Source organism: Bos indicus x Bos taurus, chromosome 6 (assembly GCF_003369695.1).
Source record: "Bos indicus x Bos taurus breed Angus x Brahman F1 hybrid chromosome 6, Bos_hybrid_MaternalHap_v2.0, whole genome shotgun sequence".
Classification (NCBI taxonomy): Eukaryota; Metazoa; Chordata; class Mammalia; order Artiodactyla; family Bovidae; genus Bos; species Bos indicus x Bos taurus.
The window spans coordinates 42,487,080-42,513,064 of record NC_040081.1 but is presented as its reverse complement, the minus strand read 5'-3'; the positions used below and the strand labels follow the sequence as shown (position 1 = coordinate 42,513,064).

The window sequence follows — 25,985 nt, the reverse complement described above, 5'->3', positions numbered from 1 at the left end:
CACAGAGTTGGCAACTGAGCAACTAACACTACTATCAGCTAATTATCCTTCATTGACTTGAATCCTAATCACCTCTTCCCAGGCCAACAAATGTATATGCTATTGCTTAAAGCATTCATTGTTCAGGTCTTTATACACATAGACATAGGCCCATCTTCCCACGTTTGGGTACATAGGAATACAAACAAATAGTGCATTTACCTTAATGTATTTCAGTAGCTTACGTATTCCCCACGGCACCACACAGACCCAATTCAAACTTATCCAAGATGGGTCTGGAAAAACTTCAACCTCCACATCCTGGAGTAAACCCAGTTCTCCTTTCCTGTTCTCCTGGTTCTTGACTAAGCGAGTTGTGTAATACTGCACAGCAAAGAAATCAGCAGTGCCTTTGATCATCCTCTTCTCTTCTTCTGTAAATTCTGGAAGCCGTGATGATGAGTAGCCCTGCTTTTTACTCATGAGGGCAACCTGAGACTTGACAACTTCAGGATAATCGCCATCAATAAATATGGGTTTAGCAAAGAAGTCCAATTGGAATGCCATGGCTCTTTTAACTGCTTCCTGGTCAGATGCTGAGTAGGGGTCTGCTGGTTCTGCCCAGCCAGCAAAAATTGATAGAGATACCATGCCCTTCTGCTCTTTTCGGAATAAGGAATCATAGCTGTGCCAGGATCTGGCATGAGCTTTAATCAAATTATGAGCTGCCTGATAAGCCTTAGTTCCAACGTGAGGCACACCAGGAGGAAATACACCAAACTCATATGCCGTCACAGCAAAAATATTAGGCTCATTTATGGTGATCCACTGCTTGACACGATCCCCAAACGTACTGAAGCAAAACCGGGCATATTTGTCGAAGGATTCGATGATTGCCTCTGAGAGCCAACCTCCTTGGTCTTCCAAGGCCTGAGGCAAGTCAGAGTGGTAGAGGGTCACGATGGGTCTGACCCCATTTGCTAACAAATCGTCAATGATCTTGTTATAATAGTCGATTCCTAGGAGAAAAATAAAAGAAAGTATGAGAAGAAAAGTCATCTTCATTATGCTGACAATAAATAAGGATTGGGAGAGGATCAGGAATAACAATTTCCTAAAAAACTTTAATCCAAAATAAGGTTCATAACTTCCTACCTATAATCAATTAAAGGTTGGAAGAAAACATGAAGTCCAAGGAAGACTGGCTGATCAGAGACAAAAGAATGTGATGGGGTGACACAATTATGGAAGCTGTTACATTCTGAAAGGGATTCATTTGGACAGGTTGCTATCACGTAACTTTGTGCCAATGGGACACTTACTGAAATTATTTTATTTATTGGGTGGGGGGATAAATTTGGAGTTTGGGATTAACATACACATACTGCTGCTGCTGCTGCTAAGTCGTATCAGTCATGTCTGACTCTGTGTGACCCCATAGATGGCAGCCCACCAGGCTCCTCCATCCCTGGGATTCTCCAGGCAAGAATACTGGAGTTGCCATTGCCTTCTCCGAACATATACATACTACTCTATATAAAATAAATAACCAAAAAGGACCTACTGTAGAGTCCAGGGAAAAATGGTCTCTGAGGAAAAAGAATCTGAAAAAGAATCTATATATATTTATATATATATATATATATATATATAAAACACATATATATATTCTTATATACATATATAACACATATATGTATATGTAACTGAATCACTTTGCCATACATCTGAAACTAACATTGCATTGTAAATCAACTATACTTCAATTAAAATTTTAAAGTTACATATTCATATTTTTAAAAGAAATTATTCTTTGCTTGTTTGCATGTTTGACTTTTCGCTCAATTCCACTAGAATTGTTATTGTTGTTGTTCAGTCGCTCAGTCATGTCCAACTTTTTGCCGCCACATGGACTGCAGCACACCAGGCTTCCATGTCCTTCACCATCTCTTGAAGCTTGCTCAAACTCTTGTCCATCAAGTCGGTGATGCCATCCAACCATCTCATCCTCTGTCATACCCTTCTCCTTCTGCCTTCAATCTTTCCCAACATCAGAGTCTATTCCAGTGAGTCAACTCTTTGCATCAGGTAGCCAAAGTATTAGGGCTTCAGCTTCAGCCTCACTCTTTAAAATGAATATTCAGGATTGATTTCCTTTAGGATTGACTGGTTTGATCCCCTCGCAGTACAAGGGACTCTCAAGAGTCTTCTCCAACACCACTGTTTGAAAACATCAATTCTTCAGTGGTGCTCAACCTTCTTTATGGTCCAACTCTCACATCCATACATGACTACTAGAAAAGCCATAGCTTTGACTAGATAAGCCTTAGTCGCAAAGTGATGTCTCTGCTTTTTAATACACTGTCTAGGTTGGTCATAGCTTTTCTTCCAAGAAGCGTCTTTTAATTTAATGACTGCGGTCACCATCTGCAGTTATTTTGGAGCCCCAAAAAATAAAGTCTGTCACTGTTTCCATTGTTTCCCCATCTATTTGCCATGAAGAGATAGGACCATATGCTGTGATCTTCATTTTTTGAATGTTGAGTTTTAAGCTAGCTTTCTCCTCTTCTCTTTCACCTTCATCAAGAGGCTCTTTAGTTCCTCTTAGCTTTCTGCCATAAGAGCGGTGTCATCTGCATATCTAAGGTTATTGATACTTCTCCCAGCAATCGTGATTCCAGTTTGTGCCTCACCTAGCCCAGCATTTCACATGATGTACTCTGCATTAAAGTTAAATAACCAGGGTTACAATAAAAAGCCTTGACGTACTCCTTTCCCAATTTTGAACCAGTCCATTGTTTCATGTCCTGTTCTAACTGTTGTTTCTTGATCTGCATACAGGTTTCTCAGGAAACAGATAAGGTGGTCTGGCATTCCCATCACTTGAAGAATTTTCCACAGTTTGTTGTGATCCACATAGTCAAAGGCTTTAGCATAGTCAATGAAGCAAAGTAGATGTTTTTCTGGAACTCTCTTGCTTTTTCAGTGATCCAACAGATGTTGGCAATTTGATCTCTGGTTTCTCTGCCTTTTCTCAATCCAGCTTGAACATCTGGAAGTTCTCAGTTCACGTACTATTGAAGCTTGGCTTGGAAAATTTTGATCATTACTTTGCTACCATGTGAAATGAGTGCAATTGTGTGATAGTTTGAACATTCTTTGGCACTGCCTTTCTTTGGGGCTGGAATGAAAACTGACCTTTTCCAGTCCTGTGGCCACTGCTGTGTTTTCCAAATTTGCTGGCCTATTGAGTGCAGCACTTTCACAGCATCATCTTTTAGGATTTGAAATAGCTCAGCTGGAATTCCATCACTTCCACTAGCTTTGTTGGTAGTGATGCTTCCTAAGGCCTACTTGACTGCACTCCAAGATGTCTGGCTCTAGTGATCACACCGTCATGTGAGCGTATGACCTATCATTATCTGGGTCATTAAAATCTTTTTTGTATAGTTCTTCTGTGTATTCTTGCCACCTCTTCTTAATATCTTCTGCTTCGGTTAGGTCATAAGCCTTGTCTAATTTACCTCTGGATCCCCCAAATCCTGGGACAATAGCAGAAACCTAGTAGAGACTCAATAAATAGCTCTTGAGTGAATGAATAGATTTCAACAATATTCAACATAAAGTAAAGAAGATGAATGCAATGACTGCCTTGGTGCTTCTCCAAACAGGTGAGTCTTACAAGTCTAAGAAAAGAGACCCATTGAACATGGACAAGGGCTCAGCGTCAGTCCCAGGGTGTGAGTTACAAAGACAGAACTAGGGGTTTGACACATTAAAGAACTTTCCATTGGACAGTTTGCTCTAAAGTTCTGACATAATCCATAGAAATACCTGGGCTTCCCTGTTGGCTCACATGGTAAGGAATCTGGCTGCAATGCAGGACACCCAGGTTCGATCCTTGGGTTGGGAAGATCCCCTGGAGAAGAGAATGGCAACCCACTCCAGTATTCTTGCCTGGAGAATTCCATGAACAGAGGAGACTGGTGGGCTACAGTCCATGGGGTCACAAAGAGTCAGACATGATTGAGTGACTAAGCACAGCACAGAACATGATTATATGTGTAAGAGTATGGAGGGAAAAAGAGGAGATATATGTATACCTATAGCTGATTCACTTTCCTGTACAGTAGAAACTAAGAAAACATCGCAAAGCAACTATTTCCTGATGGCTGTGCCTGCAATGCAGGAGATCCAGGTTCAATGACTGGGTTGTGAAGATCCCCTGGAAAAGGCTACTTACTCCCGTATACTTGCCTGGAGAATACCAATGGACAGAGGAGCCTGTTGGGCTACAGTCCATGGGGTCACAAAGAGTCACACATGACTGAGCAACTAATGCTTTTACACTTACACTCCAGTAAACACTTAAAACAATTTAAAAAATTTAATTAAAAAAAAATAAGAGTTTGGAAAGAAACTAAGCAAAGAGGAGAGAAGCATTCCTGTTTTGAGAGATGATTTCCTGAATAATAATTGTAAATTCATATGCAGAACTTGTGTTGCATTCAAAGTTTGCATAGAAGCAGGGTCCCTTTACCTCTTCTTAAAGTTATTATCTTCCAATTTTAAATAATAATTGAGACTTTTGTGTACATTTCATTTATTCAATCATTAATTTGTCCATTCCTCAAATACGCATTTACAGAGACACTACTATATGCTTGATTACAAACATTATAAACACTCTCCTTGTACTAAGAAAACTTTAATTGTAGTAGTAACCAGCCATGTTTAGTTGCTCAGTAGTGCCCGACCGTTTATGACTGGACTGTAGCCTGCCAAGGCTCCTCTCTGCATGGGATTTCCCAGGCAAGAATACTGGAGTGGGTTGCCATTTGCTTCTCCAGGGATCTTCCCAACCCAGGGATAAAACCTGCATCTCCTGTGCCTCCTGCTTTGCAGGCAGATTCTTTACACATTGAGCCATCGGGGAAGCCCCTTAAATATTAGTTCAGTTCAGTCGCTCAGTCATGTCCTACTCTTTGCGACCCCATGAATCACAGCATGCCAGGCCTCCCTGTCCATCACCAATTCCCGGAGTTCGCCCAGACTCACGTCCATCGAGTCAGTGATGCCATCCAGCCATCTCATCCTCTGTCGTCCCCTTCCCCTCCTGCCCCCAATCCCTCCCAGCATCAGAGTCTTTTCCAATGAGTCAACTCTTCGCATGAGGTGGCCAAAGTACTGGAGTTTCAGCTTCAGCATCATTCCCTCCAAAGAAATCCCAGGGCTGATCTTCTTCAGAATGGACTGGTTGGATCTCCTTGCAGTCCAAGGGACTCTCAAGAGTCTTCTCCAACACCACAGTTCAAAAGCATCAGTTCTTCGGCACTCAGCCTTCTTCACAGTCCAACTCTCACATCCATACATGACCACAGGAAAAACCATAGCCTTGACTAGACGAACCTTTGTTGGCAAAGTAATGTCTCTGCTTTTCAATATGCTATCTAGGTTGGTCATAACTTTCCTTCCAAGGAGTAAGCGTCTTTTAATTTCATGGCTGCAGTCACCATCTGAAATGATTTTGGAGCCCAGAAAAATAAAGTCTGACACTGTTTCCACTGTTTCCCCATCTATTTCCCATAAAGTTAGTAGGGACTACAAATAAATTCATAAATAATTATCATACAGTATTATTATTAAAGGTAAGTGCCCATCCCAAACTGAGGGCATATGAAAATCTACTCTGAAAGCAGAGTAGCAGCATGGTTTCAAAAGTGAACTATGGTGACAGGCTACCTAAGTTCTATCCCAAAACCTTCACCTACTAGTTCAGTGACCTCAGGAGAGTTACTTTATCTCTCTGAGTTATCTTTTCTTGTCTGTAAAATGTAAGCAATAATAGAAACCTATTTCAGTAATTGTTCTGAGAGTTTAATGAGTTGATAAATTGAACATGCTTGGAACAGTTCTTGGCACAGTTAACTATGATTCTAATAATGATTATTATTGTTATTGTTGTCATGAGCGACATCTAAACTGATCCTTAAAAGATGGATACAAATGACCCACATAAGGCAAGGAGGACAGATCCAGGAAGAGAAAAAAGGGAAACAAATGTGCAAAAGGCCAAAAGAAGAATGGAAATCAACAAAGACCTCCCAAATGTAAACAGTCTGCTTATTCCAAGTTTGCAACAAGGAGCCAGCCATTATCACTAGCATTTGGCAGATACTAAAAGGCTATCAGGGAGGCAGGAAAGTTTCACAATAAAAACAATGAGGGGAGGATCCAGGTACCTTTTGACTGAAAGCTGTTGGCACAGGGAGGCTGGAGGTGGGCTAACTGGAACCAGGGCATCTTGGGCAATTGGGTTGGGAAGCAAATTTGCCTTTTTCTGATTGGTCCTAAGTTCAAAGAGGACAGAGGAGCAAAAACAAAGAAGGGGCAGTTGTTGCCCATATTCTGACTTTTCTGGGTCAACTGATACAGAAATTGTGGTTTGGCTGCCTGGACTTTTTATGAGGGTCAGAATTTTACCATCATTTATGGCATGGCCATCATTTGTAAATTCATTCTCTTAGAACAATATGGCTCTTTCTGGTAACTGAAAACTCACAATAAGGAGAATGTATAGCTCAGCAGAAGGGGAATAAGAATAGTGAGAGGTAAGCAGCATAAGCAGAAGCCAAATTATGCAAGGCATTGGGTTATCTGTCTGTCTGTAAGAATGGGTAATTTTTAATAACAGCTCACTTATTTTGCAAGCATGAACATCATGTGGGTCATGCATGGCAACTCCATACTTGGAAGCCCCGTTTGCATGCCATTACTCACTGGGTGGACATAATAAGTTACACCACCCAGAAGATGTCCAAGTTGTAATCCACAGATCATGTGAATATGTTACTTTACTTTTTATGTTACTTCAAAGGGACTTTGCAGATATCATTCTGATTAAGGATCCTGAGTTAGGAAGATGTTTCTAGATTGTTCAGGTGGACCCACACTGCCACATGAGTCCTTAGAAGTGAAAGAGGATGGCAGAAGAGTGGGTCAAAAAGATACAACAACAGAAAAAAGAGGCACAAGAGGTGGCTGCATGAGAGGGATTCAACCAACTATTGCTGGTTTTGAAGATGGAAGAAGGGAGCCAGCAGCTGAGGAATGCAGGTGGCCTATAGAGGCTGAAAACGGTCCTCAGCTCAGTCATCAAAGAAAAGGAGACTCCAGTCCTACAGCCACAAGAAACTGAATTCTGCTAACAACCTGAATGAACTAAGAAACCGAGTCTCCCTTAGATCTTTGTAAAAGACATGCAGCCTGTAAGCACAGAGGTATTTATTCTGGAGAGACCTGTGTCAGACTTCTAACCCACATAATTCTAAGGTAGTAAATTTGTGTGATTTTAAGCAAGTAAGCTTGTAATAATTTGTTGTAGCAGCCATGGAATACTAACACTCACCAAAGTTTATAAAGCTTTCCTCTCTCTGTAAAAGATCATTCCACCATTCCATCTCTGGGCCTCTGTAAGCCCATATTTCCTCCTTTGTAAAAGGGAATATCCAAAGATCTGTATAATGGAATCATCTTGATATTGGACTGTGTTAAGGTTTTCATAGTCAATGCCTTCCACTGGCTTTGAATATAAAAATAATATCAGTTTTTGTGTTTTGTATTCATACTATACATACATGATGTCACACATTTTGTTTAATCCCTGCACTAAGTCCAAGAGGTAGGCATTTTTAGTTTCAATAAATATATGAAAAAATGGAGATTCAGAAAGTGAGTTCCAGATTTCAAGTGACAATGTTTACAGATAGCAAAGCCAACATTTAAAGCCAGTCTGTCTCACTATAAAGACTGAGCTGTTCCCACTGTGACATTCCCCTTCTTACACTAATGTTTCCGAACCAAAATCAGAGTGATACTGTTTTCCTAGCCTTAATAATCACCTACTTTGGATCTGACTCATAATATCATGGGTTTTCTTATTTCTGGAGGAATCAATGATTTATAAGCATCATTTAATATGATGCAATCATTAATGATGGCAATCAATGTAACTCAAACAACATGATGATGTGCAATTGAATTGAAGATTTAAAAAATTTAAGTAAAACTTTTTCTAACTCATCAACATGGCAGAGCAACAAAGTATTGCATACTTAATATTTATCATCCCAGAACTTTACTTCTGGATTATTCAGTTTATTCAGTACTCCAGTGAAACCTTTCCATGATGAAATGGAGTGAAGTATTGAAGACCAGAGCTCCAGAGTCGAACAATTAAGACAAGGGATCATGGACAAATTACATGACTGCCTCTCTACACCCACATCTCCTCATCTCTAAAAGAGGAATAGTAATAGCGTCACCGTAGGAGTATTTAAGCATTGAGAACAAATAGTCAGAGAGTTCTCTAGCTTTACCAAACTCATACAATTCAGGGTAACTCATTCTATCCATAAATACATATTTTTGGTTTTGTTTTTTTTTTTAATTTCTTGGTTGCATGGCATGTAGGCTCTTAGTTCCCAAACCAGGGATTGAACCCTCTGCATTGAAAGCAGAAGTCTTAACCACTGGACTGCCAGGGAAGTCCACATAAATATGTATTTTTAAATGATCATCAGTTACCAACCTGAAACCCCAAGAAGTCAAATGGACCCTGTTCTACATCTTGATATTTAGGGCAGGGTTATTGTAAGTATTAAAACTTTCATAGCCTTCTTTCACAGTTACTACCATCACCTTTGCTTTAATTAAACCCATTCCTTCTTATTTGATCTTTGAAAATATGAAGCATGTTTAAGTCAAAGTCTTTTGGAAATAGGGAAAAGAAGCCCAATCAGATTAACTCAAATGTAAAGGTGGCATTAGAGGCAGGAGGCTGACTGGTAGGGAATGCAGTGAGCATTATTTGAAATGACAGAGAGATATCAGATACCAAATGACAGGAAATAATCACAACTGGAACTTAAAGCTGGGAGCTGAGAAAATCTTAACCTCTCAAAATAGACTGATGTCTCCTACCTTAACTTCCCTCAACACATCTACTCCATTCCTCTCCTGCTCAAAAAACCAGTTTCCTTTGTGTAGCCAATTTGTTACGGTCTCAAAATGGGCATCCTATCTGCCAAGGCTACCTCACAGCCTTAGGGCCAACCACCCACCAAATCAGGCTTCAACTCCTCAATTCCAAACATCCCTGAGACAGGGAGGCAGTTGAACAGGATTATCTTTTCTAATGAAGTTACAAAATTTATATGTCACAGGGAAATAAGTTTTCCTCCATCCAGTCAGCTGTGGCCAAGAGCGGAACAGGGTTATATAGAACAAAGAAATGGGAAAATTCCCTTAAAAGAGCATGCGGCTGAAACTTTCGAAGATAACGTCTCAGTTCATAAAATAACTATCCTGAAATTCTTCTAGTCAAACTGTAAATGTCTTAATGAAGGATGAACTTTGACCTAGTGCCTACCTGTGTCAGACATATAATTCTCTAGGTTCACTCCTCCTTAGACCCAACCACCAATTTCTGTTGGCATAGTCTCTGTGTTAGTTTCCTATTGCTGCTGTAACAAATTACTACAAACTTGGTGGCTTAAACCAACACCGAGTTATTATCTTACAGTTCTAGGCATCAGATGTCCAATATGGTTCTCACTGGGCTAAAATCAGGATGTCAGCAGAACTTCATTCCTTCTGGGAGTTCGCAAAGAGAATCCATTTCCTTGCCTTTTCCAGCTTCTAGAGGCTCATGACCTCTTCCTCCATCATCAGAGCCAGCACTGAAACTCCTTGTTTCCTGTCTGACCTCTGCCTCAGTTCTTATACCTTCTCTCTCTGACTATGATCCTCTTACTTACTTTTTTAAGGATCTGTGTGATGACACCTATCCAGATAAACCAGGATAATCTCCCCATCTAAAGATCCTTAACTTAAGCACATCTATAAAGTCCCTTTTATCATGTAAGATAATATATTCAGTTTCTAAGAATGAAGACATGGACATCTTTGAGGGGGCATCATTCAGTCTACCACGCTGCCCAGTATAGAGTAGGAGATTAATAAATACTCCTTTAGTTTACTTAACTACCATCCCTCTAAGTGTGCTAATATTTTAAATCTTAAAGTGTGAAAGAAATTCTACATAACCATTCCTTTTCCTTTTCCCTTTCTATTTCCAATAATTGGGTCTTCAGCTAATCACTTGAAACTTACATTTGTGGCAGATATGAAAATGCACTTGAACAGTTGAGAAATACAGAAATATGTGATTTCAGTTGCCAGCTCAATCTCTTCTTGTTAAGCCTCAAAAACTTGACATTTGAAAGAGAAAAGCCATGTAATAATTCCACTTTATAAAATATTCTTCCAATTTGGGAACACAGGATTTTATTTACACATTTCCAAATGTCCTCTCATTAAGCTTTAAAATAGGAAGTCAAATACAAAAACTCGAGTTTCTTGGAAAAGACAGTGACAAGGATTCTCTAATTCTTTACATGCTCTTTGAGAAAATGTTTAAACAGAAAAAACAAATGATGGCCTTTCTGAGTTAAAACAGTTCCAACTGCTTCAACAGATCACTGCACAAGAATGAGCAACCACTTATTGAAATTCTGCCTACTGGAAGCACCTCCAGTGCCCTCTTGCTCATGGAAAAGTCTGTAATATTAATCAGCTTTGGCTTTACAAAAGCTAGTGCCAAACATAAAAAGCTCAGTGCTGAGACAATGTGATCCCCAAGTGAGAACTGCACCAGTGAATCCCTCACATTGTCTGGGTGGCCCCAGTGACTCCAGCCCCCTTCCACCACCATTCTCTACCTTCTCTGCTGCTCTGTTCTTGGACATCTAATCTACAGTGAGCTCCATGAACCTCTGTGTATCTGGAGTTGGTGTTAAGTAACTAGACCTGTTAAGGTATTGCCACAGGTCCATAATCCTTTATCTGAAAATCTTGGCAGCCATGTTTTCAGAATTTGAGGATTTTTAGAAAAGAAACACAGTAAATATTGTATATTAAGTTTAACACCCCCAATAGGGATAGGTCAGTATCCCTTAATATTTCTGCAGTAAAACAGATAAATATTCTAAGCAAAATAAACTGAGATAATGTTAAAACTTTGCCATCAACTCAGGTCAGCTTTTGCTGCCTACTTTGTTTTAGAATTAAACTTAGTAAAAAATGATTCAATATTCAGAACATTTTGGATTTTAGAATTTCAGATAAAGAATTATGGATCTACATTAAGGTGGTGGGTTTTTTGTTGTTGTTGTTTACCACCCAAATGGAAACTTAGTAAAAACTCCAAACTCCTAGAATCATAGGCTAGAGCAGTGGCATGAGTTTTAGTAATGTAGTGCCTCCACCTCATGTTACTATCAGGGAAATTGTAGCACAAAGCATGTGTGTGTGTGTGTGTGTGTGTGTGTGTTAGTCGTTCAGTCATATCCGACTGTTTGCGACCCCGTGGACTGTAGCCTTCCACGTTGCTCTGCCCATGGGATTCTCCAAGCAAGAATACTAGACTGGGTTGCCATGCCCTTCTCCAGGGGATCTTCCCAACCCAGGGATTGAACCCAGGTCTCCTGCATTGCAGGTAGATTCTTTACCATCTCAGCCACCAGGGAAGCCCAGCACAAAGCATACAAGTGGTTTCATGTTGTAAATGTCTCTGGAACCTTATGTTTTTGACATGAGACAGAACTAGGTTGAACTCAGCTCTAACTAAAATTGTTGTCTTGGCAAATTTATGCCCAGTCTTACACCTCAGATTACCATGATTCCCTCTGTTTAGGGAAAGCCCTCCTCACTCACAGGGCTGTTAGGAGCATTGACTCAGCAAAAGCAGGTGCAGTGCTTGGCACAGGGAGCTGCACACACTATATACTCAAGAAAAGTCAACCACTACAATGGCAACCCACTCCAGTACTTTTCCCTGTAGAATTCCAAAGACAGAGGAGCCTGGTGGGCTACAGTCCATGGGATCACAAAGAGTCAGACACGACTGTGCAACTAACTAACTACCCTTAGAGTGACCTTTATTGATCTAATTCAGTTAAGTGTTTCCTGAATTCCTCCCTGCAGGGCACTGTACTAGGTCACAGGAGTAAACAAGGCAGACCTATCTGCCCATTACCCTGTAAACAATTTCAGGGATTCTCTCATATTTCTGTTAAGAGTATGGAGCACTGTCCCTGACACAAAGTAGACACTTGATGTATGTTTGCTGGGTTGAATTAAACACAAAGTGTTCACAATCAAACAGGGGATTTAATAATGCCAAGAGTGAAGAATGTAAGAAATATTTTAAGAGTTTTTCAAACCACTATGAGAATTTAAAGAAAAAAAATATTTTTTGTCCTGAAATGGGGACTCTAGAGAAGAGAACACATTTGTGCTAGACCTTGCACTGTGTGCTGTCCTTAGTCCTTTAGTCGTGTCCGACTCTTTGCAACCCCATGGACTGTAGCCCACCAGGCTCCTCTGTCCATGGGGATTCTCCAGGCGAGAATATAGGAGTGGGTTGCCATGCTCTCCTCCAGGGATCTTCCCAATCCAGGGATCGAACCCGGGTCTCCCACACTGCAGGCAGATTCTTTATCATCTGAACCACCAGTGCTAGACCTGAAAAGTATACAAAACATTTCACAGGTATAATTGGGAATTTTTTTTAAAAAGCCATTCCAGGCAGGAGGAAAAACTTAAAAGTTTTTCTTCAAAAGTGGAAAATTACATAGCATGTTTAATAAGTAGTGGGTTATGTGCTTAGGGCATTGTGTGGAGGAATTGCATAGACCACATGCATGGGGGGATTTCAGCCCGGAATGCCTCAGATGTGAGTCAAGACTAAGTCAAGTAAAACCTGAAATGATATATGAAGGAGTTTAGATGACTAAAAAAATTTTATGTTGCTTTGTTTTAGCAGGAGATGATGCAAGCCAGCATGTCTTGGGCCAAGCTTTCGGAAAATTGCTGTGGTGGCATTTTGCACGAAGGATTAAAGGACAAAGAAAGAGAGTGAGAGTAGGTATATCCATCAAGGGCATATCAAAAAGCCCTTGATGAGGATGAAAAACATCTAAACCAGGGCAGGGAGAGAGAAGATGACTGGAGCGGGCAGGGGGAAGAAGTTAAAGAGGCATAAGAAGACTGGATCAGATTTGGCAACTAGTTAGATGTAAGAAGAAAAGAAAAGAAAAGAGAAAACTCAGAGATTACTCGTAGCTTTTAATCCTTGAAGGTTATGAGGGTGCCAAAGAAAAGAGAGGGTCAGATGATGGATTAAGACGGTGGAAAATTATAAGTTAATTTTTAAACTGAGCCACAAATTACCTCCTGTTCAAAGTCAAAAAATAAAACTGGCCGCTGATGCCAAGAAAGGAAACCTTTAACCAAGAGCAGTTAAAAACAGGGCCTAATGTCTTTAGAATCAAGTCATGGGCCTGCTAAACTTGTATTTTTCTTATCTGGGGGAAGCCATGGTGTGGTGCATCCATAGATGGTGCTTCCATTTCACAGTGCAGAGGTTTCCCCCACCTCTGCACTGAAAGCAAGCGCACAAGTCCACCGAGGAGCTGTTATCACAGGTTGTTCTCACTACATCTGTTGTTGTTGTTTTGTACAGGAAAGCAGATAACTTAATCAAGGAGAACCTCTCCGTTTCAATGCTCTTTTTGAAGTGCAGGTGTGGTGAGGCAACCTCGCAGTTGTAAGATGCTGAGAGAACACGCCTCCCAAATCCTGCACATTAAGCACCCCCTTGCCTCACCCTGTCCCAGCCCTAAAAGTCATGGGAAATCTTATCCAGAACAAAGGAGCAATAAAGGTTCTTTATGAAGAAGTCATTACATTGTCATGCAGGGGTTACAAAACTTTTTCTATAAAGGACCATGAGGTAAACATTTCAGGCTTTGCAGGCTGTACAGTCTTTGCCCCAACTATTCAATGCTACCATAGTAGTGGGAAAGCAACCTCCAACTACACATAATGAAGGGGTACCGTTGTACTACAAATAAAACTTTATTTATACAAATAGGGATCAGGGCAAGTTTAGGTCTCAGGTCATAGTTTGCCAACTCACATTGTGTGGAAGGAGTTAGCCAAACCTTAGGCTTAAATTCCAGATCCACCCAAAAATACAAATTTACAAAATATCTGGGTTTGAACATGCACCTCTGTAAAATGTGATACTTATACCTTCCTCGTTGATTTGTGAGGTTTAGAGAAAATATATGCAAAATGCTTCATAAATAATAGGCTTTCAAATAGGGCAATGCTGCTAAGTCACTTCAGTCGTGTCCGACTCTGTGCAACCCCATAGACGGCAGCCTACCAGGCTCTGCCATCCCTGGGATTCTCCAGGCAAGAACACTGGAGTGGGTTGCCATTTCCTTCTCCAATGCATGAAAGTGAAAAGTGAAAGGGAAGTCGCTCAGTCATGTCTGACTCTTCGTGACCCCATGGACTGAAGCCTACCAGACTCCTCCGTCCATGGGATTTTCCAGGCAAGAGTACTGGAGTGGGTTGCCATTACCTTCTCCAAAATAGGGCAACAGTCTTTTTCATTACAAGGCATAAGAAGAATAATAACTAACACTTATTGAATGCTTTCACGCTATACCAGCTACTGTGTAAAGCACTTTAAAAGACTGTTTCATTTACTCTTCCAACAACACTTGGAAGTAGGAGCTATTACAGTATCCCTTTCTCCTCATGGGGAAACTGAGGCACCAAGCGAGGTCCACGAGATGCTCACAAAGATAGTAAGTGAAATCTCTGGCACTTAATCCAAAGAGAACAGATTCCAGGGCCTTTGGGGCCAACCTCTGTGCTAGCTAATTAACTCCACTAATTCAGCTCCAGTTGAAATGCTCGGAATCTTCTCAAGTTCTACAGGGCTTTTCATGACTTATCATAGCATAACACAACTGAAAATAGATTATGCACAACCTTTGGAAATTCACCTTCAGGTCAATACTCAAGTAACATTTTACATAAATAAAACACTTATTCCAACCCACTTCCTGTCCATCTATTTCCACCCCTCCCAACAAAGATCTCCAGTCGAGGGAAACCAGAATAATACTGGAAAAGTTAATGGAAACCCATTTCAAAAAATTTATCCCATAATCGCTCTAAAAACTTGCAATCTTAAAGCTATACTGCAGAATAGCATCCTGGATTAATTATGCCAGACTGCAGCAATAACCTTGAATTAAAGCTGCAACCTTCTATTTTTAAGAAACACTTGCCTTTCTGGTTGATGAAACCTGTCGTCCCATCAGGTAACAGACGTGACCAGGAAAGAGAGAAGCGGTAATGAGTCAATCCAAGCTGTTTGATACATTTCAAATCTTCCTCCCACAGAGTGTAGCTGCCACAAGCTACATCACCAGTCTGGTTCTTGAAAACTCTCTCTCCTCCCTGATGGGTGAATGTGTCCCAGACACAAGGGCCTTTTCCATCTGCATCCCAGCCTCCTGAGAAAAACGAAGAAAATGAAACCGTTACACTCTTGACATCAAGAGGCATATGTGGAATGTAAATATTTGTCACCAAAAGAACATCCCTCATTAACTCAATGTACCATATTGATAACTTTAAAATATGTCTTTAAAATAACATGCATGAGTGGGTTATGTGTTCAGCTGTCCTTGATCCCTGAAGCTGACTGGTGGCAAGTGAAAAATTATTGCATAATGCCGCAGCATAGCAGGCTTTCACGGTTCATTATCTGAAGATCTCCCAGCTGGTAGACAGAGGCAGGGCTCAGCTTATGAGCGTCTGAGTTGAAAGCATCTCCTTCTTGTGAACATTTCTCCTGGCCCTGACAGACACACCTTGTCCTCACTGTGCATAAAGCGGTCTCTGGACTCTATCTTTGACCCTTGACACCTGAACTCCATCTTCCTGTCATCTAACCATGGAGCCTGAGAAGGTCCAGTCAGCGATTGTGGGAAGGGTGTTAGTTCCTGCCATTTTTGAGATGATAAAAGTATCCTACATTCATTTATTCACTCCTCCCTTAATTCAACACATGCTCTGTATCAGGCTCCAAGCTAAGCTTAGTGGATACCAGGGTGAACTCTGCTGCAATTCTTGTCCTTGTCAATTACATGAAGTTATAAAACAGCCAACGTAATGGTTCCTGCAAGAAAGCCAGGGAGAGGTGTTTATCCAGGTGTGGGCAAGAGTCAGAAAATTCTTAGAGAAGACACTCCTAGACTGAATTCTAGAGGAGATGTTGACTCACCAAAGTGAACTGCTAGGAGGTAGGGGTGAGTGAAAATAGAAAAAAAGAGGAGCTAGGATCAGAATAAGCCCAGAGGTAAGAGAGAATATCACACATTAGAGGGACAGAAAGCAACGATTACATTAGATTTGAAATATCTGTTCACACAGAAATTTTTTCTAAAATGGTAGTTAGAATCCATTTTATGGTACAAACGATTAATTTTTTAAAATCTCATGACTCTTTAATTCCACTTCTAAGGGCATACCCTGAAAGTGTGCTCATATATTTTCACAAAAAGATTATATGAGATTATTGAGGCAGAGTTTTCTGTCACAGAAAAATCCTGGAAACAACCTATATCCTACCAACAGAACAGATAATTAACTTTAGGTATATTCATAGAGAGGAAACACAAATAAGTTGTTACAGTGAACGAATCAGAGCATAGATAACCCTTCTACTCTCCTCTGACTGTTTGTGTCCCCCCAAATTCAGAGGTGGAAATCCTAACACCCAGTGTGAGGATATGGGGAGGAGCTTAAGTCAGGAGAATGGAGCATTCATGAATGAGATTACTGCTTCTTTTTTTTTTTTCCTTCATCCTGACGGCGGGGAGGGCCTAAGTCCTGCACAAGAGGATATGCCCTTCCCCACCAGTAATGGAGGAACCAAGTTGGTTCGGGCTCCCGGGACGCAGGGCACCTGCAGTCCCACTCTTCCAGGGAAGACTCAGTCTGAAGTCCCCGGCGGCAAGAAGAGAAGGGTGCTCGCGGCCGCCGCCATCTTCCCCAACGGAACTTCCAAAAAGCGAGATTACTGCTTCTAAAAAAAGACCCCACAGCACTCCCTACCTCCTCTGCTCATGAGGATACAAGAAGCCTGTAATGAGGAAGAGGGTCCTCACCTGGCCGTGCTGGCACCCTAACCCCAACTTACAGCACTGAGAACCGTGAGGGATAAATGTGTGTTGCTTACAAATCCCCTGGTTTATGGTCTTTTGTTAGAGCAGTCCAAATGGGCTAAGACACCCTCAAAACTATAATGTTAAACTAAAGAAAAAAATCAAGATTTGAAATACAATACAGGAATGAATACATGGAGCACAGGAGATTTTTATGGCAGTGAAACTACTAAAATTATGCGTGCCTTTTCCTCTGGGCAGTGGGTCTGTTCCCCTAACCCCATGTTGTTCAAGGGTGGACTCTATTCTGTATGATACTATAATAGTGGGTACATGACATTATACATTTGTCAAAATCCACACACTGTGAACTTCACTGAATAATAATGTGTCAATATTCACCCACCATTTGTAACTAATGACCCACACTAATGCTAGGTAGGGAAAATTGGGGGAATGGGATACATGACAATTCTGTACTTTGTGCTCAATTTTTCTATAACTCTAAAATTGCTCTAAAATATAAAGGTTATTAATTTTTAAAAAATTATATACAGTACTGTATCATTTTATACAAAATATATAAAACTAAAGATGGATTTTCTGAACATATACATATGAGGTAAACACATAACACTATGCCTGGAGATGATCAGGTCAAGCTGGTGGCTGCCTTTGGGTAGAAAAGGCAGGGAAATGGAAACAAGCAGGAGCCTGAGGGCCCTTTGCATCTCTTATGTTTCACTCCTTAAGCTGGCTAACAGGTATCTAAGAGGCTGATGATTACATTATCCACAACCATTTTTATATACCTAAAATAGTTCAAAATGACTTTCACGCAAGAAAGGAAGTCACAGCTAGAGTAAATAGACTAAAACAATTATAGGAAGTTTTTTAGGCCTACATTTAGCATTAACTTTCTCATATTTTGTGCACAATTCTGATAGGATTAGACATAGTCTCCAGACCAACAAAAAGACAACATGCGCTATAATTAACAGGAGAGAACCATGGGGACACAGGAAGATGGCTAAAAGAAGGAGCTCTGACAATAGCAAAAATGACAGTTGATATAAAGGCAGGGTACTAAAGATCTATACAAAGAAATTATGAATATTACAGATTATTATACTTTGGGGCCATATCATATAGAGGCAAAAAGCTTTATACATCCCAATGGCTCTCAAGTTATGTCTATATATGGGGTTAAGAGGGAAAAAGAAAAAGAATACTGATATTCAATCTTAGAATGAAATAGGTATGAACACTAAAATATAACTTCAGTCAAGCATGGTATTCATAGTTTGAATAATCGATTTACAATAAATGAAGGAGCTTAATCTCAGAAAGTTTAGGCAGTTGTCTGCTGGTAAATATTAACAACTGGTTGTATATTAAAAAATGTATGTACCATTATGTATACATATTTATTACAAATTATATTCGTATAGAGGTATATTGGGATAAAGGACACATAATACACAATTTCCAAATAACAATATGCAATGCTCTTTACTGTATATTCCTTATAGCCCATTGATTCTCATAGAATACTTGTTTAGATTTTTGACAAACTCTTATATGGGGAGCCAATCTACAATATACAACCTGACAAATGTGAGTAGTTCTCATGTGACTGTTGACTGGTATCTTTGCTTAAATTAACGGGTACAATGAAAGGAAAACAATAATATATCAGAATTTCACTTGTTCATCAGTGACATGAGCAATTTTCTTGCTAAATTGGTAATAGTTTTCAAACACTGGAAGAATATTCCCTTGATTTTTTTTGTCCTACTCACAATGTAACAGTTACAGGTATACTACACATACATTTACTCTGCATTATTTATATTTTACCTGTCATTTTCTTGAGTCCAAGCAACCAACAAAACAATAAATCAAATGCTGACTTGTAGCACTTGCCAATTTCTGTGGTGTAAATACTTGCTGCTAAGTCACTTCAGTCGTGTCTGACTCTGTGTGACCCCATAGACGGCAGCCCACCAGGCTCCCCTGTCCCTGGGATTCTCCAGGCAAGAACACTGGAGTGGGTTGCCATTTCCTTCTCCAATGCATGAAAGTGAAAAGTGAAAGTGAAGTCACTCAGTTGTGTCTGACTCTTAGCGACCCCATGGACTGCAGCCCACCAGGCTCCTCCAATCATGGGATTTTCCAGGCAAGAGTACTGGAGTGGGGTGCCATTGCCTTCTCTGGTGTAAATACTTACACATGACCAATTTCAGGCACCCCACAGGATAGCACTGAAGGCAGAGTTGCAAGGTGAACAATGGCACATCATTAGACAGTATTTCTTCTGTACATGTACAAGAGCCTCAAGGGCATAGCTAATAATAAAATGTGTTAAAATAATTAGGAGATAAGGATTTGAATATTTATTATCTTTGTTTTTAATATAAATTATTTATTTATGTTTATGTAATTGAATCTTTAATACTGGCTATATATTTAAGAATCAGCTCATAAGGGATTTTCCTGGTCATCCAGTGGTTAAGAATGGGACATGGCAAGGGACATGGGTTCAATCCTTGGTCAGGGAAATAAGATTCCACATGCTGCAAGGCAACTAAACCTGAGCACTGCAACTGCTTAGCCTGTGTATTCTAGAGGCTCAGAGCCACTGGAGAGAAGCCCATGCACTGCAATAAAGAACCCATACACTGCAACAAAAGATCCTACATGCCACAACAAAAATCCTATGTGCTGCAACTAAGACCTCATGCAGCCAAATAAATACACATTAAAAAAGAATCAGTTTGTAAAATTAATGAAAATTTAACAGTAGGCACTGGTGAGCCAGTACAAGCTGGCCTCACATATCACCAATAAGTGACTTACCTAAGACAACACTTTTCATTAAGTGGTAGAACCAAGATATGGGGACTTCTCTGGTGGCTCAGTGATAAAGAATCCACCTGCAATGCAGGAGCTGCAAGAATTGCAGGTTTGATCCCTAGGTTGGGAAGATCCCCTGGAGGAGGGCATGGCAACCCACTCTAGTATTCTTGCCTGGAGAATCCCACAGACAGAGGAACCTGGCAGGCTACAGTCCATCGGGTCACAAAGAGTTGGACGTGACTGAAGCAACTTAGCATGCACAGAACCAAGATGTGTTTCAGAGCTGTCTGATACTGAAGTTCAAGTCCTTCCACTGGACCACACTGCTGTTAGTAATAAAGCCTGACTGATGAGTCAACTGACACCCATGCTACTCAATGTAAGAAGCATTAGAAATGAATAACTTGACATGCATTTTGGAACACAGTCCTCCTTAAGTGCTTACAATAAATTTTGCAATTTTAAGAGGTCAATGTCAGCAGGAAAATGCACTTATGTGGTGTAGTTTATTCTAGGTGTATACTAGATGAAGCATGTATAAGCAACATTGTTCTTATGAGAACCAGAATGTGAATCAAAAATTAACCATTATAGTTGAAATTTTGATAAAAGAAAATATGTATAGTGGCCTTTTAAAAATATATATAGTATACTAACAATGAAAAATCAGAAAGAGAAATTAAGGAATCAATTCCATTCACCATGCGTCTGCCTGCAATGCAGGAGACTCAGGTTCAATCCCTGGGTCCAGAAGATTCCCTGGTGAAGGAAATGTCAACCCACTCCAGCACTCTTGCCTGGAAAATTCCATGGACAGAGGAGCCTGGTAGGCTACAGTCCTTGTGGTCACAAAGAGTTGGACATGACTGAGGAACTTCACTTTCTTTCACTTTCCATTCATCATTGCAACAAAAAGAATTAAATGTCTAGGAATAAGCTCACCTAAGGAGACAAAAGAACTGTACACAGAAAATTATAAGACGCTGATGAAAGAAATCAAAGACAATATAAACAGATGGAGAGATATTCCATGTTCCTGGGTAGGAAGAATCAATATTGTGAAAATGACTATACTACCAAATGCAATCTACAGATTCAGTGTGATCCCTATCAAATTACCAATGGCATTTTTCACAGAACTAGGACAAAAAATTTCACAATTTATATGGAAACACAAAAGACCCCAAATAGCCAAAGCAGTCTTGAGAAAGAAGAATGGAGCTGGAGGAATCAACCTTCCTGACTTCAGAGTATACTACAGTCATCGAGACAGTATGGTACTGGCACAAAAACAGAAATATGGACCAATGGAACAAGATAGAAAGCCCAGAAATAAACCCATGCACCTATGGGTACCTTATTTTTGACAAAGGAGGCAAGAATATACAATGGGGGAAAGATAGCCTCTTCAGTAAATGGTGCTGGGAAAATTGGACAACTACATGTAAAAGAATGAAATTATAACACTTCCTAACATCATACACAAAGATAAATTCAAAATGGATTAAAGACCTAAATGTAAGACCAGAAACTATAAAACTCTTAGAGGAAAACATATGCAGAACACTCGATGACATAAATCAAAGCAAGATCCTCTATGACCCACCTCCTAGAGTAACGGAAATAAAAACAGAAATAGACAAGTGGGACCTGATTAAACTTAAAACCTTTTGCACAACAAAGAAACTGTAAGGAAGGTGAAAAGACAATCATCAAAATGGGAGAAAACAATAGCAAATGAAACAACTGACAAAGGATTAATTTCCAAAATATACAAGCAGCTCATACAACTCAATGTCAGAAAAACAAATAACCCAATCAAAAAGTGGGGAAAAGATCTAAACAGACATTTCTCCAATGAAAACATACAGATGGCTAACAAACACATGAAAGATGCTCAACATCGCTCATTATTAAAGAATTGCAAATTAAAACTATAATGAGATATCACCTCACACTGGTCAGAATGGCCATCATCAAAAAGTCTACGAACAATAAATGCTGGAGAGGGTGTGGAGAAAAGGGAACTCTTGCACTGTTGGTGGGAATGTAAATTGATACAGCCCCTATGGAAGACGGTATGGAGATTCCTTAAAAAACTAGGAATAAAACCACCATATGACCCAGAAATCCCACTCCTAGGCATATACCCTGGGGGAAACCAAAACTGAAAAAGATACATGTATCTAATTGTTCACTGCAGCACTATTTACAATAGCTAGAACATGGAAGCAACCTAGATGTCCATAGACAGATGAATGGATAAAGAAGTTGTGGTACATATACACAATAGAATATTAGCCATAAAAAGGAACACATTTGAGTCAGTTCTGATGAGGTGGATGAACCTAGAACCTATTATACAGAGTGAAGGGAGTCAGAAAGAGAAAGATAAGTATTGTATTCTAATGCATATATATGGAATCTAAGAAAATGGTACTGAAGAATTTATTTACAGGGCAGCAATGGAAAAACAGACAGAGAACAGACTTATGGACATGGGGAGAGGGGAGGAGAGGGTGAGATGTACGGAAAGAGTAACATGGAAACTTACATTATCATATGTAAAATAGATCGCCAACAGGAATTTGCTGTATGGCTCAGGAAACTCAAACAGGGGTTCTGTATCAATCTAGAGGGGTGGGATGGGGCGGGAGATGGGAGGAAGGTTCAAACAGGAGGGCATACATGTATACCTATGGCTGATTCATGTTGAGGTTCGACAGAAAACAACAAAATTTTGTAAAGCAATTATCCTTCAATAAAAGAAAATAAATTAAAAAGGAAAAAATTATATATATATATATAGTAGCCAGTATTCATTAGTGTGCTCAGTGTTCAGTCACTCAGTCATGTCCAACTCTGTTACCCCATGACCATAGCTCACTAGGTTCCTCTGTCCATGGAATTTTCCAGGCAAGAATATTAGAGTGGGTTGCCATTTTCTACTCCAGGGGACCTTCCTGACCCAGGGATCAAATCCACATCTCCTGCATTGGCAGGTGGATTCTTTACCACTGAGCCACCTGGGAAGTCCACTCACTAGTACTTGAATGTAAATTTTCCTGAATGAATGATATTAATAATTCATTTCTTCATCAGGCATTTTCTCAAGATGTGATTATGCCTAATCTTTAAAAGTTCTGACCATTCTTTATGAGGAACAAGACTACTGTTTCCAGGCAGATTACATATTGAGCTCTCCTTCAAACAACAAGTGCCTGATAGAATATGGAAAATGTATTGTTAAATGTGCCATCCATCTTGCAAGATGTTAGGCAACACAAAATCAAAGTGAGAGAAATTCTGAAGCATAAATGAGTAGTGATGCAGGATTTTGTCTTCAGAGCATCTGAGAAGCCCAGATGTTGTGAGCTTCCATTTTAATGGCCTGTGGGACAAGGGAATAAAAAAATTCTAAAGCTCACCAAAGATGGGAAACTGATGATAAGATGTTCACACAAGTCTGATGATGCAAGGACTCCACACACTGGGCCAGAATAAACAAGAAACAAGTTCTGCCTAAGAAAGAGACAACAAAGCAACTAGCCTGTGGGGGAGAAATTACTCCTCAACTGAGTGACTGAACATGAGCACATTTGTAACCACAACTCATCTCTCCATTAATTAAGAGTGAGAATGGAGAAAGATTTTAGCAGACATATAAGCTCTCACAGGATATTGGGGAAAAAATTTATCTCTCATTGGATATTGCTAGAGGATAAATTTCTCTAAAACAATGATGTTAACCAAGAAAGAGAAAGATCTAGGATCCAGGAAATGAAAAATTCAGCAGGATAAATCTCCAGAATGATGTAGCTGTGCAGCAAATTCAAGGAGTAACTGGACAATTTGCGCATGTCATAGGCTATGGGAAATACTTCTTTAAGAATATTAATCTACTAGAACATTTAGTTTGATATTCTTCAAATTTTAAAATATTTCCTACTGAATTGCCAACATGCACAAAAGTAGGCAGAATAGTACATCGAAGTCCCACACATGTACATGGGGCTTCACAGTTTCCCACCTTTTCCTAATCTTGTTTCATATCTAACCCACCCATGCTTTTCATTTAATCTGTAAACATTTCAGTGTACTCTCTGATAATATTTTAAATTGGGGTAAAATACACATAATATAAAGCTTGCCACTTCACTTTGTTTAAGTAAACTCCTTAACTATGTTTAAGGAGGACAGTTGAGTGGCACAGAGTGCACTCACATTGTTGAACTCCCTTTATTGTGCCAAAGTGAAGCTTTGTACCAACTCAGCAATGATTCCCATTCTCCACAGTACTGGGATTTTGTTGGGGGTGGAGAAATTGAGAAGGGAGAGGGAGAGAAAGTGGACAGATGGGTAAATCTTCATCTTTCACAGGGAGAGGTCAATAGCTTATGCCTACAACAGGCAAACAACTCAAAACCTAGGAATATAAGCATGCCATTTAAGATACAGAAGTCAATGCCAAAAGGATTAACCAACAGAATTTAAAGAGGTTTCCTCTAAAGAAGTACATGGAAGAGAACAGGGGGTCGATAGTTTCTAAAACAGTTTTGTTTTGACTCTTCAAATTATTTTATTATTTTAACTTTGATTAGCTTGAAAATGAATTTACGTACTAGTAAACATGAGAAAATATGGCATTGCAAATATACTATTAAATATGGATATATTAAATATAGACTATGTGGATAATCTAAACAAGCTATTAACATGCAGAACAATAACAAAATGTCTGTTTTGTGGGAATTAAAAAGATTAACTAGATAGAATTAAAATCCTGGACCAAAGACTATAAATATATGTATGTATAGATATATATTGGAGAAGGACATAGCAACCCATTCCAGTATTCTTGCCTGGAAAATCCCCTGGACAGAGGAGCCTGGCAGTCCACGGGGTTGCAAGAGTCAGATACAACTTAGCCACTAAACCACCACTATATATATATATATATATATAGTATTCAAATTAAAATTTCTAAGGTAAGCACTTAAGGAAAAAATGTAATTTATAGTTTTAAAGATAAATCCAACACATCTATAGCAAGTCTGTGCCAGGCTCTACTCTAATCAGTTTATATATATTTAGTTCAGTTCAGTTCAGTTTAGTCGCTCAGTCATGTCCGACTTTTTGCGACCCCATGAATCACAGCATGCCAGGCCTCCCTGTCCATCACCAACTCCTGGAGTTCACTCAGACTTACGTCCATCGAGTCAACTCCTTACAATAAAATTATTAAGTAACTGCCATTATTAGCCTCATTTTCAGGAAAGGAAACTGAGAAATGAAGAGGTTAATTAAATTTCCCATTTCAGTTTGTACTAAAGCTAAGAGATGAATTCCAGAGCCCATGCTCTTAATCATTATGCTAAATAGGAAAAACTAAATAAATTTAAAAGAGGGCAAGAAAATAATTTTTAAAAATACATAGAAGTGATAAAGGGAAAAAAACATAAAGTTAAGTGGCATGACAAGATATAAATGATCACTTATAAGAATATGTCAATGGACTAAATTCCCCAGATAAAAGACAAAGATCATCAGACTGTAAATTTTTTTTTAAATCCTGGGGTACACTGTTTACCAACATACCTAAGACTATGTTAAAAATAGAAAGTCAAAATATAGAGGGAGAGATTCCTCCTTCCCCTAAAAAAAAAAAAAAAAAAAGCAGAGGATTTCAAGGAGGGAAAAACAGCATTACTTGAGATACCATGGGTCACCAAGTAGTGACGACACTGTTGCATGCATCTAAGAATCTAGTTTCCAAATATGTGAAGCAAAAATTGATACGACTTAAATGTAAAGTTGACAAATCCACCTCCATAATGAGAGATTTTAATTACCCAAGTTTTATCAAACATTTACAAAATAAAACCAAAAAACTCCACGCATAGGAATTATTCCAAAAAATAAGAAAAAATTACTCATTTTATGTGCCTAGAATAACCTTAATACTAACACCTCTCTCAGCAATTGAAACAGGAGAAAGTAAGGATAGCAGATATTAACAAGCTTGATCTGATTGATATATATGACACTGCA

The 25,985-nt window shown here is 39.5% G+C and overlaps 1 protein-coding gene across 1 annotated transcript in view; it reads right to left on the bottom strand.

Moving 5' to 3' along the window:
• Positions 1–25,985, bottom strand: part of LOC113894168 (cytosolic beta-glucosidase) — a 132,566-nt gene that overhangs the window by 63,887 nt on the left and 42,694 nt on the right. The window contains exons 2-3 of the mRNA XM_027544172.1: positions 15,192–15,419; positions 202–998 (exon numbers count right to left, since the gene is read on the bottom strand). Of these exons, the coding sequence (XP_027399973.1) occupies positions 202–998; positions 15,192–15,419 (1,025 nt within the window). The remainder of the gene's footprint in view (positions 1–201; positions 999–15,191; positions 15,420–25,985) is intronic.